The 15,415-nt window shown below is 54.9% G+C and overlaps 4 protein-coding genes across 4 annotated transcripts; 2 read left to right on the top strand and 2 right to left on the bottom strand.

Moving 5' to 3' along the window:
- Nucleotides 1-166: 166 nt before the first annotated feature.
- Nucleotides 167-1,563, top strand: J4E93_010379 (uncharacterized protein; the record flags this gene model as incomplete). The annotated part of the gene is made up of 2 exons (XM_049348260.1): nucleotides 167-225; nucleotides 273-1,563. The coding sequence occupies 2 exons, from the start codon at nucleotides 167-169 to the stop codon at nucleotides 1,561-1,563; spliced, it is 1,350 nt and encodes a 449-aa protein (XP_049194639.1).
- A 911-nt stretch (nucleotides 1,564-2,474) lies between these two features.
- J4E93_010378 (uncharacterized protein) lies at nucleotides 2,475-4,165 on the top strand (the record flags this gene model as incomplete). The annotated part of the gene is made up of 4 exons (XM_049348259.1): nucleotides 2,475-3,158; nucleotides 3,306-3,412; nucleotides 3,474-3,817; nucleotides 3,915-4,165. 4 exons carry the CDS (start codon nucleotides 2,475-2,477, stop codon nucleotides 4,163-4,165), a joined length of 1,386 nt encoding a protein of 461 aa, XP_049194638.1.
- A 590-nt stretch (nucleotides 4,166-4,755) lies between these two features.
- On the bottom strand, nucleotides 4,756-12,165 carry J4E93_010377 (uncharacterized protein; the record flags this gene model as incomplete). Its single annotated transcript, XM_049348258.1, has 1 exon — nucleotides 4,756-12,165. One exon carries the CDS (start codon nucleotides 12,163-12,165, stop codon nucleotides 4,756-4,758), a length of 7,410 nt encoding a protein of 2,469 aa, XP_049194637.1.
- A 2,227-nt stretch (nucleotides 12,166-14,392) lies between these two features.
- J4E93_010376 (uncharacterized protein) lies at nucleotides 14,393-15,196 on the bottom strand (the record flags this gene model as incomplete). The annotated part of the gene is made up of 1 exon (XM_049348257.1): nucleotides 14,393-15,196. The coding sequence occupies one exon, from the start codon at nucleotides 15,194-15,196 to the stop codon at nucleotides 14,393-14,395; it is 804 nt and encodes a 267-aa protein (XP_049194636.1).
- Between the last annotated feature and the right edge of the window lie 219 nt (nucleotides 15,197-15,415).

The following is a 15,415-nucleotide window of genomic DNA, read 5'->3' as shown; positions in this document are numbered from 1 at the left end:
AAGCCAGGGTGCGGTGAGTGAGTTGGCATGTGATCGTCGTCATTGCTCGGCGTTCCAGACCAACGGTGCCGATCGGTGGCGACATTGACCCTGCGCCTCATTAACGTCGCCTTCCCCACAGTTCGACGCATCACCACTCTCTCCTCTCTTGGAACACACAATCATCATGGCACCTGCCGTGGTGCACCTGTATAATTCGGTGGCCAAGAATGCGAGAGCGTTCAAGTAAGTTTGCAACACTACCCGAGGAGGTCGCGTACTGACAGACGAAGGGCTGCCTGGAAACATGCTGCGAAACTCGTACAGAAACAACTACCAGAATCCGCACGACCTGCCGATGCAGTACTGCAACCTATCCTCGCTCGAAATGCTCCAAAGCACCCTCTTCACCGCATTGCATACCTCAAGCAGAGCAAGGGCCGATGGTACACCACCCACAGCCAGATCAGCGCCGCCGTCCGTCGCTTCACCACCTCTGCAGCTCGCAACTCGGGCGTGAAGTATGACAAGGCCTCCTTCCCCAAGTCACGCATTGGGAGTATCGTCAACGCCCAGGCTGGCCGCGCACCCTTCGCATCGACCCTCCGCCCGAACCTTACCGGCGGCGCATTTGGACGAACTGCAGGAGGCTACGGCTGGGGCTCTGGCAGGGCCGGAGGCGCGCGTTACTTCTCCCATGGACCTGCATCGCCTGCCCAAGTCATCAACAACGTCTCCCAGGCTGTGCGAGCGTTCCTCGTCGGTGGACAGAAGGCTCAGTTCGATGGCGTCAACCCTCACAACGGCGAGAAGCGCTTCAAGACTGTGTCCGCGCTACAAGACCAAGTCAACCGTACGCTGAACAAGGTTCCCAAGGCCACCCCTGGATCCTACATCAGCTTCAACGTTAACCCCACCGTCACCGCTCTTACTCCCCTCAAGGCCGTCAAGGGCTTCACCTCGTTCGCACAGGAGAAGGAGACACTGAACAGCGAGGGTCTCCTCGATGTCCTGTCCGTCGACTTTTCAAGAGCTGTCAAGGAGCTCGCAGCCGTTTTGAACGACCTGCAACGACTGGCGGCACTAGGCGATCTTCCGATCTCGTATGAAAACTCGGTTCTAAAAGTACACTTCCCTGGCTGCGATGCGCAAACAGTGGAGACGATATGCAACGACTTTGAGGTCTCCAGAGGCGCAGTTCATCAGGATGCGGACTTTGACTCTTTCGTCGGCACCGACATCGCGCTACTCTTCCCCTTCGCACCTAGCCAAACACCCTCCGAATGTTCATTCTACGACAAGCCCGTTGCCGAGCGCCAACACGTACAACCGAACATTGACTGGACACACATGCTCTCGCCATCGCTCGCGGCTTCAGAAGACTTCTCCACCCATTCGGAACAAAGCTACGACCAGCTAGACGACTTCGAGACTGAGCCAAACCCGTGGTTATCTTCTTCGTCGCCTTCAGGATACGACAGCTTGCATACTAGCGAGGCTGATGAAATGGACATGCACACCCCGTTGGAATACCAGGGCGTTGAAGGCATGTACAGGTTCATGGCTCAGTGCGAGTCGCGGTAGATGGTTGTAGGAATGCGTTGACGAATGATGATACCTCTTGGCTTAGATTGCTAGAATAGCGTTTTGGACATTTTCCTCTCCTTTGTAGAAATATCAATAAATTAAACAACATTGAAATGCTCGACTATACGATGTGTAACGGTCATCAAAGCTATCGCAATGATGCCGTACACTAGAATGACCAGCCCGAACCAGGACCAGACCGCAGTCTGAGTCAAAGGCGCACTCCATTCATTCTGAATCCGTAAGAGTTTAGTACAGCAAGACCAAGAGTCATTATGAGCATGGATGATTCATCTCGACTCACGGTGCTGACAGGCGACATCCGCATGCGCATCTGCATCACTATTATCATCATCATGCCAGCTAGCCGAGCGGCATGGTTCCGTCTCTGCATTAACCGGAAGAGGCAGGGCCTATCGAGCGGTTTAACGTAACAAGCTCGGGTTATGAGTTTATTTCCGGACAAGGGCGCAAGATGTCGACCTCCACTTTTTTTGCTTGCTTCCTTACGCTTCAACCGAGGAGGCGCAAACATGACTCCTAATATGTTCGCACACGTTTGCGAGCTGGAATCTGTGTGTGTCTTGGTGCGCAGAAGTGTGTAGGTGATTGTTTTACGGATTGAAGTGATTGAAGAGATTGGAACGAGCGGGATTGTGCGATTGAGAGGGATTGTGCAGTGTGATACCGTATTCCCGGGAGAAGGCGAAGACGAAGAGAAACGGACGAACGAAGACGAGTAGGATTTGGCAAGCGTGAAGATGGAGATGAAAGCACCGCAACGGGAGAAAGAGGAAGAAGTCAATGGACACGTAAGAAACGACATGTCAACATCGGAAAAGAGCATGGTTATTGCAAACCCGCAGCCGGATATCGTACTCCACCACTCCACCAACACTCCACAATCCATGCCAGACACCTCGCCAGTCCATCAACAACCTCAAGCACCAAAATCAAACAAGACTGCCTCTCCCCCGGATACTCACCCAGTCGACGTCCCCCCCAACGGCGGCTACGGCTGGATCTGCGTCGCCGCCGTCGCAACCATAAACGGCCACACCTGGGGCTTAAACTCCGCCTACGCCGTCTTCCTCGCGCACTACCTCTCTACCTCCACATTCCCGGGCGCAACACCCCTCCAATACGCCTTCATCGGCGGGCTATCCATCTCCCAAGCCCTCATCGTCTCGCCCGTAGCCACATACACAACCCGCCGCTTCGGCACCCGAACCACCCTCTTCATCGGCGTGTTCTTCGAAACCGTGTCTTTCATCGGCGCGTCCTTTGCGTCGTCTATCTGGCACCTTTTCCTGTCCCAAGGCGTGTGTTTCGGATGGGGAATGGGTTTCCTTTTCGTGGGGTCCGTGGGCATTGCGGCGCAATGGTTCACCACGCACCGTAGTCTGGCGAATGGGTGTTGTGCTGCGGGGAGTGGGCTGGGCGGGCTGATATATAGTCTTGCGGCGCAGGCGATGATTAGGGATATCGGGTTGCCGTGGGCGTTTCGCACGCTGGCGGTTGTGGCGGGCGTGGTGAATAGTGTTTGTGCGTGCGTGATTCGGGATCGGAATAAGGAGGTGGGGAGTAGGCAGGTATGTTCGCTGTTTCTGTTCTTTTTTTGTCGGTGGTGATATGTCTGCGAGCATACAACGTGGCTTGTATCCTCCAACGCACATCCCAAGCACCAGCTCGAGAGCTCCATCACAATCAACTTCGACCTCGTACTAACATCCTGATAGGTCAGCTTCGACTACACTCTCTTCAAAAAGCCCCAGTTCGTCGGACTCCTCGCATTCGGAGTATTGAGCATGCTCGGCTACATAGTCCTCCTCTTCAGTCTTCCCAGGTACGTTATTGCCGTACAAAACACCTATGAGATATACACTGACTCCTCCTCCCCTCTATAGCTACGCCCGCACAATCGGCCTAACCGCCAACCAAGGCAGCATCATCGGCGCCGTCTTCAACCTGGGCCAGGCCCTCGGCCGGCCCCCCATAGGCTACTTCTCCGACTCCATAGGCAGGTTGAACATGGCTGGCAGCATGACATTCCTCGTCGGCGTCTTCTGTCTGTTAATCTGGATCTTCGCGAAGAGCTTTGGTGTTCTGGTTTTCTTTAGTCTGGTCGGTGGATGTGTGGCCGGCACGTTTTGGGCGACGGCTGCGCCGGTTACGACCGAGGTTATGGGGTTGAGGGATTTGCCGAGTGCGTTGAGTATTACTTGGTTGGTGCTTGTGCTGCCTACTACTTGTAAGTCTGCGTTGTTCTTTTGACTGGTTCTTTCTGTCCGTTCTTTTCTATGATTGCATTCGTTTACGTGGGAACGTGTGCTGACGCGTGGTAACAGTCTCCGAACCCATCGGCCTCGAGATCGTCGCGTTCAATGGGGGAAGCTATACCGGTGCCATCCTCTTCACAGGGTGGATGTACATCGGCGCTGCGGTTTGTTTGTGGATGGTGAGGACGTGGAAGATTGGCGAAGATGAAGAGAAAGCTGCGGCGGCTGCGAAGGGGGGCGTTGATCCTACAGTGGCTGAGGCGGAGAGCTTTCAACGGAGTCCGTTTGTGAAGAGGATGTTTATGATTCGAAAGGTTTGATATCATGCTAAAAATGACATCCTTTTCAAGCATAGGACGAAGTAATCTGACATAGCACGAATCGCGTACTTCACCTTAATCCATCTAAGTCTATACGGACATTCGAAGCTCCACTCAAACACACCTCAATTTTCAAAAGGAACAGTATATATTACCCAATTTGATATCCAACTAATCCTAAATTCCAAATCGCGCAACTTTCCTTTCCTCCGCCCAGTATCCCCCTCCTGTTCATTCCCCAAACATACATAAGAAAAGCTATATAACGAGGAGAAACCTGTTGTGTTGTATACAATTTGAGCTATAACTTCGAAGAAAACGGTCTTGCGGGGGTATATATTCCAATAGCCAACCTAAGTCGCTGTACTGTGCTGTAAAACGACAAAAGAAAAGGCAACGCGAGCAGTAGAAGCAAGCATTAAGGTAGATAACAGACGCAGAACCCAGGATAAGGCAGCGGCAGAAAACGCTCGTGTAGAGCAAGCGGTAAAGCAACGCAAAAGGAAAAAAACTCTTTAACAAAGGAAAAGGTTGTTGGTTTTGCAGTTTCGTTGATCTTGTTTGTAACAAGTCTGTGATGGTCGCAAAATCTACCGTTGTTGTAGTTCCCGGCCAAAGTTCAATGCTAGCGGCGTGAGTTCGCCATCAACAGTGCTTTCATCGTCGTAGAAGCCGCTTTCGCTGAATGGCTCGATTTCGGCGTCTTGGTCGTAGGCTTGTTTGCGCATCAGAGGTGGTGTGCGGGGCTGCTTGCCTAGGGCGGGGAAACCGGCTTCGGTTGATGCGCGCGAGCTGTTCGAGTTTGTGCGCAGGGGCTGGGGACGCTGCGATGAGGATGAGAGTTCCGATCCGCGGCGCGCGTTGGAGGTTGGTGGTGTCATGAGGCCGGAGAGGAAGGACTGGGCGGAGTGAGGCTGCGCACGGGATGGTGTCTGGGTCCGCGTGGTGGATGAAGTGCCTGCGAGAGCGGAGGTAGCCTCGCCGCGGCCCTTGCGCCAGTTACCGATGGCGGCAGCGAGCTGGACTGCTTTGGGGGAAGCAAAGTTGGAGAGCGAGCTCAGAGTTGGAAGAGACTTTTGTCCGCCCGAGATGAGTCGCTCCTTCTCACTTTGCTCCATCTGCAAGTTGGTGCGGATGCGGATTGCGGCATCACGAACGGTCTCGCGATCGAAGGTTGGCTGAGCAAGGGAGTTGATGAGGTCGTTCAGGTCGTCAACACGTACACCAAGTAGCTCACGGAGCCAGTTGATCTCAGTGTCGCGTTCCTTCAACTTAGCCGGGGCCTCGGTGTCGACATCTTCAAGCTGGCGCTCAAGAGCTTCGATACGTCCCTCGCGCTCTTGCAGCTGCTCCTGGAGAACGCCAATAGATTCGCGCAGCGCTTGGGGCGAGATCTTTTCTGCGCCACTAGGAGCAAACGAAGAGGTAGACGTAGGAGACTTGGATGCTGCTGCGACAGCGGCGTTGGCAGCTTCCTTTGCGACCTGAAGCTTCTCTTCCAGCAGCGCAATCTTGTCCTTGAAGTGGTCGAGCTTGGAGTCGGCGAGCGCAAGCTTGTCGTTGTGGAAAGCATCAGCACGTTCCTTGTCTTCACGAGCGAATTCCAGAGCGCGAGCATGTTCATGCTGCATGTGCTCAAGTTGGCGTTCGAAAGTGCGCTGCTGCTCCTGCAGGCTGTGTCTGTTGTTCTCGATCGCTTCCTGTACGGCTTGCTTCTTGAGGTCGGAAGCCGCCTCCAGATCCAGTTCGTGCTTCTCCTTGGCTGTATCAGCATCCAGGCGAACCTGGTCAAGCTCAGCGCGGACACGAGCGACCTCGCTCTCAAGCTCGTGGCGAACGATGTTGACTTGGTTGTTAGCTGCGTCAACATCGGCTTCCATAAGCACGCGGGTGCGGCGGATCTCAACGTGCGCAGCATCCCTGGCCTCGCGCATGTCACGTTCGTAGCGCTGGGCGTTCTTCTGGTGCTCCAAAGATTCCCTCCTCAGCTCTTCAATTGTCTCCTCAAGTCTGGCGTTGTGCTTCTGGGTTTGCTCGAGATGAATCCTGAGTCTCATACCCTCACGTTCCTGGGTCTCCAAGCGCTCGAGCTCCCTCTCCAGACGCTCTCGTGTGCGACCTTCAGCTTCAATGCGTGCGCTGAGGACCTCGTACTTGGTTGCGGAGGCCTCCTCGTTCTTTTGCCATTGAGCACGCTCAGATGCGACCTGCTGTGAAGCGGCAACCATATCTTGCTGTAGCTTCTCGAGCTTGGTGCGCATCGACTCGCGTACTCGGGTTGCCTCCTCGGCCTGGAAGCGCGCCTCTCCGATAGCCTTGCGAAGCTGCTCTCCTTCCTCGTGAGCATGCTGGAGGTCACCGCGCCACTTGTTGGCGGACATACGGTGTTCCTCGAGCGTAAAGTTGAGTGCCTCGTTCTCCGCGGTGACCGAATCGAGCCTCTTCTTGAGGTCCTCCTCCGAGCTTTCCAGAGCGATGTTCGTAAGCTTGAGCTGCTCGTTCTCAATATCGAGAGTGGCGAGTCTATCGCGCATGTCGGCTGCATCCGCTTGGTATGAGTTGAGGCTGCGGCGAAGGTCATCTCGCTCCTCTGTCAATGTACCAATCTTGTGTTCGTCATCACGGGAGGTCTGCTGGAGAAGCGTGAGTTCTTCCTCCGTGACCTTGAGCAGGCGCGCAGAGTCCGCTTCACGAGCCTCGAGGGCTTGGCGGGCCTCAGCTTCCTCGTTGAATCGAAGCGTGGCTTCCTTGAGCATTTCCTCAAGATCCGCGATACGAACATCCCTCTCCTGGACGACCTTGGAGTTCTCACGCTCGGCAACCTCGTCGCCGTGGCGCTTGAGGGCTTCCTCAACAAGCTCACGAACTTCCTCAGCCTGAAGATGGTGGCTAGTGGTCTGCGCAATAGAAGCCTTGAGGCTACCGATGACCTGGTAGATCTCGGACATATCAACCTGTGGCTGAGGAATATCGACGGGAGCCTCGAGAGTGGCGGCAGGCTTCTGGTTTGCCAATGCTTCGGCAACGATTGAGCGGATCATATCGGGCTGTACATTCTCGGTGGATGGCGCACTGGGAGCTGAAGGTTGGTGTGATGCGAGCGCTTCAGCGATAATGGAACGAATGGTATCCGCTTGCAACTGCTCCACAGCTGGCGTTTGTTGTGACGCAAGGGCTTCGGTGACAATTGCCTTCAGGTCGTCAGGCCAGATCTGCTCAGGCACTGGGGGTGGCATTGGCTGAGGAGCGTGCGTCTCGAACGCTTCCAACACGATGGACCGGATGTCATCAGGCTTGACCGATTCCACGGGCTTAGGAAGATGGGTTGCGAGCATGTCAGCAAGGATAGAACGGACGTCGTCAGGCTTGAGAGCCTCAGTCCAGGATGCAATCGTGGTAGAAGCAATTGCATCCTGCACAATGTCGCGGATCTGAGCAGCAGGAACAGGTTCGACAGGTTGTACAGGTGGCTGGTGTTGCGCAAGCGCATCGGTGACGATCTCCCGGATCTTCTCTGGGATCATTGGCTCGGGAACGGGCACCGGAATAGATGTGATCTGTGATTGGTGCATCTCAAGCGCGTCCTGGACGATGGATCGGATCTTCTCCAACTTCCTGTCCTTTCCACGAGATCGGTTACGGTAGTCAACGTCGGTCTCTGCTTCGTCATCTTCGTCGTCGGCATCGCTGTCCAGGCGTGCGCTAGTCGACATGCTACGGCGGCCGCGTCCCGGACGTTGCGACATCATTGCAAGTGCCTCTTGAATGCCTTGCAGGTTTTGCTCTAGCGGGCCAAGGCGGTCCTGCAGGAGACGGCCCATGAGGTCATCAACATGCTTGTCGAAAAAGCCGCTGCGTGTCTGGACCTTAGACTCGTCTTCAGTAAGAAGACCTTCGTCCCAATCGCTCATGGGTCCGGCGTCAGCATTGTTCATGTGGCGTACAGGCGAGTCGTATGGGAGCGCAGCCCGCTCATCGTCAAACGGATCCTGCACTGATGTTGCAGATCCCTGCATCGGGCGTCCCGGGAAGAATCCCCGACGGGGGCTGGGGCTGGGGGCGTCACTGCGCATCTTGAAGTTGGGTTGCAGGTCATTGCGCTCAAACACGTTTGGCGTTCTCTGGGGGGAAGATTGGTCCCAAGAGGCTTCGTCGCGCTCGACGCCAAAGTCCGAGCCCTCACCATCCATATGCTTCATGACAGCATCAATGTCGTTAAAGGAAGCATCACCAAGTTGGTCGAAATCAGCACTTTCGCTTTCAGGGTAGCCTTTGTGCCTGCCAGATTCCATAGCAGTCTTGAACGAGCCGTCGTCGCTAGGCCTGTACGTAGTTGCTGGGCTTCTGCTTGCGTATCTCGGTGGAGACACTTGAGACTTCTCGGGATCTTCAACCTGAGACGGCTTCGTAACGTGGAAGCCGAAGTCGTAGCCAGCACTGTTGAACTGCGGTCGGAACTCGAAGGGCTTGGCGTTGGCAGAAAGCGTGCTCTTGTGAGAGTGCTTGTTGCCCAGTGGCTCGGGCTCCTCGGTAGTCGGCGTAGGCACATCGCTCGCGTGAGGTGTATCGTCGTCTGCACCTAGATCGCTCTCTGGTGCAGGCGAGATAGGCTCCATGATGACCTCTTCCGTTGGCTGCGACAGAGGCTCGGGGCTCTTCGACTTGGCCTTGACCTGCTCACGTACGGGCGACAGGTTCTCCTTGTCTTCTGCGACGGCCTCCCTTTCGACTTGAGGCTCTTGCTTGCTAGCGTTGGGCTGTCTGACTTCTGCCAAAGGCTGCGATGCAAGCACGGGCTGGAGTGCAAACTTGGGGACATCGTCACCATCAGCGCGGTCACGGCGAGCTCGCTTTTCGCGGCCGTCGGCTTGCTTGGGTCGGCCAGACTCATCCTCGTGGTCCTCACGGCCTTCAGTCTCGGGAGTCTGCGAGCGCGTGTTGTCCGGACGGATGATAGGCACGGCCTTCGAGCGTGTGGCGGGCTTGATGATGTCGCTTTGAGATAGGTTGACATCTCCGAAGATCTTCGAGGAAAAGCTTGTGGGAGCAGGAGCCGGCTTGTTAGGGTTGAAGGTAGACACGCCAGGGTTGAACGCGGGCGCATCTGGCTTGAAGGCTGGCGGGCTGGAGAAGTTGAAGCCACCGGACGGGAATGGAGAGCTGTCTGCCGCAGGCTTGAACACAGGAGCTTCAGCCACAGGCTTGAAGGCTGGAGCATCAGGCTTGAACACGGGTGCATCCGGCTTAAAGGCAGGAGCCGACACGTTGAAGTTGGCCAATGCATCAATGCTGGGCTTGTTGTTGGCTGGGACAGCAGCAGGAGCAGCAGCTGTAGGTGGCTTAACTGCGGGTGCAAAGCTAAAGCCCGAGGTAAAGGATCCTGGCTGGAAAGACGCTGCAGGGTTGAACTTGAACTCCTTAGCTTCAACGTTGAGCTTCGAGATGGAGGAACGCGAAGCGTGCTTGCTGTGCATCGCCGATGCAGGCTTGCTGAATGCAAACTTGTTGTCCTTCCATGAGTTGCTGACCTGGGATGGTGCTTGGGAGTGGTGCGCAGAGCTCTGTGTAGGGTTGCGAACCTCTCCATCCTCCAAGCTGGGGTTTGTGTTCTCTGAGATGTTGGTCTTCGCACCGTCGCTGTCGGAGCGAGGGTTTTGCTGCGCCGGGAACGAGAAGGAGACAGGCTTCTGAGACTTGGTGAGCGAATGCGACTTGCTGTGCGGTTGAGGTTGGTGCAAGATCGTTCGCGAGTCCTCCCATGTAGGGTTAGCCACAGCATTGGAAGGCTTGTAGGATACGTTAGTCTCTGGCTCCGTACTGAAATCACCTCCTTCCGCAAACTGCTTGTCGATGGCTTCTTCCAAGTGATACTCTTCGTTCGCCGCCTCGCGTTCAAGGTTCTCACTAAGGTTATGGCGATGACTGCGAGGACGCGGTACAGCAATTTCCGGTGCAGGTTGAGTGGCATGCTTCATAGCCGGAACCTCATCCTCCTCGTCTTCATCTTCGGGTACTTCGGCCAGAGTGGAGGACGGGCGCAAGCCAAGGACTTGTTGCTGTTGCTGCTGAAGAAGCTGGTTCTGTAGCTGCTGCTGTTGCAGTTGCATCTGCAGCTGGAAGTCATCCCTCTGCGTCGGCGTAATGGGAAACTGCTGGCCGGGTCTCATGCCGAATGGAGAATGTGGCGAGATCATTCCGGAAAGATCAGGCCTGCTCAGAGCAAGAGCAGGAGAGCCACTGCGTCCATCTTGAGAGTTGAAGTATCCAGCAGGCGACCAAGTACCCGAAGGTGAGTAACCGTGCTGAGCAAAGTTTGCAGGCGACCCAAAAGTTGAATGGCGATGCATGTGCATGCTGGGACGCTGGTTTCCAAAAGCAGCCGGAGACGCGATCGATTGTCGAGACATGTGCCCTGGCGAGGGCCCGAATGGAAAGCCGGCGATGCTGCCTTGCCTGGCCATGCGAAGACTGCCAGCTGAGGAGGTCGGAATTGGTGGAGTAAATCCTTGCCCCGGATGTTGCTGTGATGACGCTGTTCGCGACATGGGAAGAGGGATATCCTCCTCGCCACCGATACTGACACCAAGTGCTGCCAGTTTAGCTTCAAGCAGAGAGTTCTCGTAGTCCTTCCACTCTGATTCCTTCGAGACGCGGACCTTGTACTGCTTGTTGGAGTTGGCGCGTTCTGCCTTGACATCCTCCTCAGCGGGCCAGATGGCACGGTTATGTGTCTCTAAGCCTCCAGTACTGAAGCCACGAGTGTCGTAGCCCTGCTGCTCGAGCTGTCGGAGCTTGTTGTTAACAGCTTCTGCAGTCATCGGCTTCGGAGGGAACCCTGGGTTGCCCCTGGGAATGTCTCGCGGTATCGAGATGATGCAGCCCTTGCCCTTGACAATGACCTTCTTTCGCATCCGAGGTTGCGCAGGTGCTGCACCTGGAGGAGCCAAGAACGACTTGCTTGGGGTGTCGGGAAGTGGCTTGTTCGACAACTCCTGGTTTACTTTGGAGGCGTCCTTGTTCGACTGCTTGCTGGGAGTTTCATCTGCCGGCTTAGCTGTTTTTGAAGGAGTCGGTACCGGCGTCTTCTCAGCCTGCGCACTGTGTCCGTTCGTGCTGGGACCTGATGCGGAGTTTTGCCTGGCCGTCACCAGCTCAGGATCCGCGTACTTTGAGGCCATCATCTTGCCGAGTGCTTCCTTCTGGTCCTTACTAAAGTGGCGCCAAAAGTCCTGCTGGTTCAGAGTCTTGTTGTTGTTCCTCTGCTTGTGTCCTCTTTTCGGCGGAGGCGCAAGTGGTATATCCGGTTCTCCACCTGATCCCTCTGTATCGCTGTTGTTACTCCGCCAGTCGTTTGTCTCGCGGTTCCAACGCTCTTCTAAGAATCGCTCAACCCACTCTTGCGAAGTCGGGTTCGTGTCGGACGCGCGGGGAGTAGTGCCGGACGCTCGCGGTTCTTTGGTGGGAGTCACTAAGTTTGGCAGTCGAGAGCGGATTAAATGTTCGAGCGTGAACTGGTTTGGCGAGGCGTTCCGTTCTAGACGCGGGATAAGATGCTCGAGGTTGAACTGGTTCGGCGACTCTTCCTGCAGATCTAGCCGGGATGGAAGCAGATGTCCGAGGCCGAATGTGAGTCCGGAGTTTTCCTCTTCAAAGTCGTCGCTGCCGAAGTTGGTCGAGACCTGACGCGACGGATTAAAGACGGGCGGCGGGTGTCTGTAGGGACTGCCCCAGCTGGCCGTGTAGTAAGAAGTGTCGGTTCGGTCGTGTCTCGCAGCGTTGGACGGGGTGCGCGGGTTGTTGCCCAGTATGGAGAAGGACGGGAGCGTAGGGAGCTCTGGGCTCGAGTTGGCTAGGGTGCGAGCCGGCGAGGGGGCCGTCCAGGTGGGAGAGACTGCTTCGCGCGCCTCGGGCGGAGTCGAAGCTTCACCAAAGTGCCCGGGAGCAAATGGAGGCGATGAGGGCGGCGGCTGCGAGGACGAGGTGGACCGTCGAGCGTGCATCCAAGGGTTTCCCGCTACAGCACAACTCGACGAGCTGCAACTCTTCTTTTTCCGTCTCGGATGCTGCGCGCGTCAAACAGGCGACAAATGTTCCGACGACGCTGCAGTCAGTGCTCGGGCAAAGAAACGCGCGTGGAGAGTTTCGCGCCGGGTCTGCAGTAGGATTACAAGGTAATATATCAAGGAAAGGCTGGGCTTGGTGGCTAAAAGAGCGACATGGGGTGGGATAGATGCACGATTCTGGAGACGACAGGACGAGCGAACATCCCGAGGCAGCAGCAACAGCGGATGAAGCAGGAAGAGAGGCAGTCGGAGGCGTGCCAGTGTCGTCGACAAAATGTGGACACGGACAGGAGAGCAGGCGAGGCTAATGTCAGCCATGCACGCTGCTAGCGCCCTCTGCCAGTTGGCGTCAGGGGCCTTTCCGCCGAGGCCACATGAAAGAGCTGCAGCAACGCCATGCATCAAATATCCGACCCTCCAACAACTCGTTCGCTGAAGATCATTGTCGCCTTTACTATTACGTCTCACACCTGAGATAATCTGCAGTCTTCTTACGCCTCCGCCTGGTGCTACGACGCGTCTCCGTCACTGCTAATAACACTACATTTCGACATGACATGGGTGCCTCATTGCCGGGACTAACCCTCGCAGCCAATCGTATAACGGCACGTCATGTCTGGATGCGTCATTGGCAGCTTCCAACGACTGGACGACAGATGCTGATACCCCGCCGGAGAAGCTGCCGGACAAATCGATACTCCAACCCTGATATCCCCCGGCTACCACACGCGTCGTATAAAACCATAGCACGTTCATACGCCTTCTCGCACGCCACGAGCATGGTGCAGCGACATTGAGAAAGGGGACCTGACTAGTGGTTAGACAACGGGAGCTAATGCTGCCCTGCAAGGATAGCGATGTCTTGACAGGCCTGTCGAGCACCCTTCTAGAAAATTCATTGTGCACCCATGTACAGCTAGATGAAGAGGAAAAAGCAAATTCCCCCATTTGAAGCGATTGTGTGCAAATGACTGGATGGCTGGAATAAGAAGCGTTGGAACCTTTTGTCGCGTTCAATGTTACGGGCTGCACTGGCACTGTCCGCCTTCGCCAGTAGTCCCGCCCACGAAAACGACTTGTACGGCGATGAACCTGAACCTGTCAGCAAGAGCCTCTATATATCTCCCAACGTTGCTGTGCCACACGTCAGCTAGGTAGTCAGCAATGCGAACAATCAGCCTGGCAAACCGGTGACACTCGTTTGCAGCCATACGCCCTCACAGTCAGACTTCTTGTAGCCTGGAGTCAGTGATGGAAATGTGTCATGTTAAAGCACAGCCCCGTGATAGATGGAACATGAGGAGTTCTAAGAAGAGAGAAGAGAGTGTGAGGGCCATGTAGCAGTTTAACGATTTTATTATCCCTTTCCATCAAAGTCCTTGTTTTGACAGCATCCAACCAAGAGTAACACTTCAAACAACCACATCTTCACATCAGTACATCAAACAAGATGATACTCAAACTAGCCTACATACTCACCATTCTATGCCACTCCAACTACGCCGAAATGCCAGAAAATCCATCGCCCGGAGATCTCGATATCCTTGTCCCTATCTCCGACCCCCTCCCAACAACGCCATTCCCCATGCGTAAGCAGCAAGAATCTTCCAACAAACCATCCTAAGGTCTAATCACATGCCAGCTCCACAAGACATCCACACCTGCCAGCGTAACAACGCCCAGAACAGACACCCCCAAAGCAAAGTCAACTAACATAAACCGCAGGACTATTTGGTCGACAACACCAAGAAGACGACCAGCCCACGCCGGAAGTATACCAGCGCCATCGTGTTCGTGTGAGACTACAAGGACCGCTGGAATGGCGGGCAGATATGGCGGGGCATTTTTATCGGCAGGTTTATGATGATTCTGGTATGTGTCTTTTCCATCTTGATGATATGCGGGTACAGCTAACGGGAGGTTTGTTAGCTCATGAATGGTATATACAGTGGTGGAGCTATGATCAGGGGCAAGCATATCGCGTTTTGACAGATGTTCATGGTTGGTTGCTTTCCTTCGCGCAAAGCGCTCCCCATCAGTGTATTGACATAGATGGTTAGGTCGTAATTACACTGCATGGATCTGATCCATCATCCGGTCCTGGTCTACTAGTCTGAGACCCAGCTCTGTCAACGCCCTCAACATACTCAATTTCAACATGAATCTACTTCCCCCCCTGATTAAAATTCATACTATACCCCCCACCCCCCTCATCCTTCGTAAACTGAAAATTCTCCGTACTCAACCCAAACGGCTTAAGTATCCCATTCCCCAACTGCTTCAACTTGCCCATCATATCCGCCATCTCCGTATTCTTCGCTTCATCCAACTCACTTGGTAGCTTCCTTAATGCGGCTTGTACGGCTTTCTGGTCGAGGCTCGAGAGCTGGTGGGGCGGTTTGGAAAGGGCTTGGTAGTCTTCTAGGGAGCCTTGGAGCGAGGCCCAGCCGCCGACTTCATGTCGGGCTTTTGCGCGGCGGAGGAGGGCTTTTGTGCGGAGCTTGTGGACGTCGTTTATGGTGTGGTGCGTTCGGGTGAGGGCGGAGAGGTAGAGTTCGGTTGTGTCGTCGATTTCGGCGATTGCGCCGCCGCCTGTTGTTTCGCTCTCGCCATCTTTTCCGGAGTCTTTTTGTGATGGCGGATCTATTCGGTCTAGTGCTTCAAGTGCTTGGGTCGCGGATTCTACGGCTTCTTTCCATTCTGAGAGCTTGAGGTGGCAGGCTGCGATGTTGGAGCGGAGGACGGCGATGTCGTATTCGAGGTAGGAGGGGCATACTGCTAGGGCTTTTTCGTAGCCTTGTATCGCGCCGTTGTATTCGCCGGATGTGAAGGTTTTGTTCGCTGAAGCTTTCTCCGTGTTGGACTCTTCAAGTAGCTTTTTCTCCTCGTCTGGAGGGAAGATTTCTGGTGTTGAAGGCTCGATTGCAGATGCGTCTGCTTTCGTCGCTGTTTCTTCCTGTGATGCCATGGTGGCTTGATACCAAAGCAGAGCTGACGCGTAAAGTGTGTATAGGTTATGCGGGTGTGTTTGGAGAAAAGGTCGATCTGTTTTCGAAGTGACGTCTGCAGTCAAGGGTCCGACTAGCGTGCCTCGGCCACGTGGGGTAAACATTCACCTAACCCCAACTTTCGAGAAGCCTCAATTGAACCTGCATAACACCTTGACACGGGCGAATCTTCAATTACA

The sequence above is a fragment of the Alternaria ventricosa genome (assembly GCF_023758065.1).
Source record: "Alternaria ventricosa strain BMP 2768 chromosome Unknown scaffold_29, whole genome shotgun sequence".
NCBI classification, from domain to species: domain Eukaryota; kingdom Fungi; phylum Ascomycota; class Dothideomycetes; order Pleosporales; family Pleosporaceae; genus Alternaria; species Alternaria ventricosa.
This window is presented reverse-complemented; position numbering and strand designations above follow the sequence as displayed.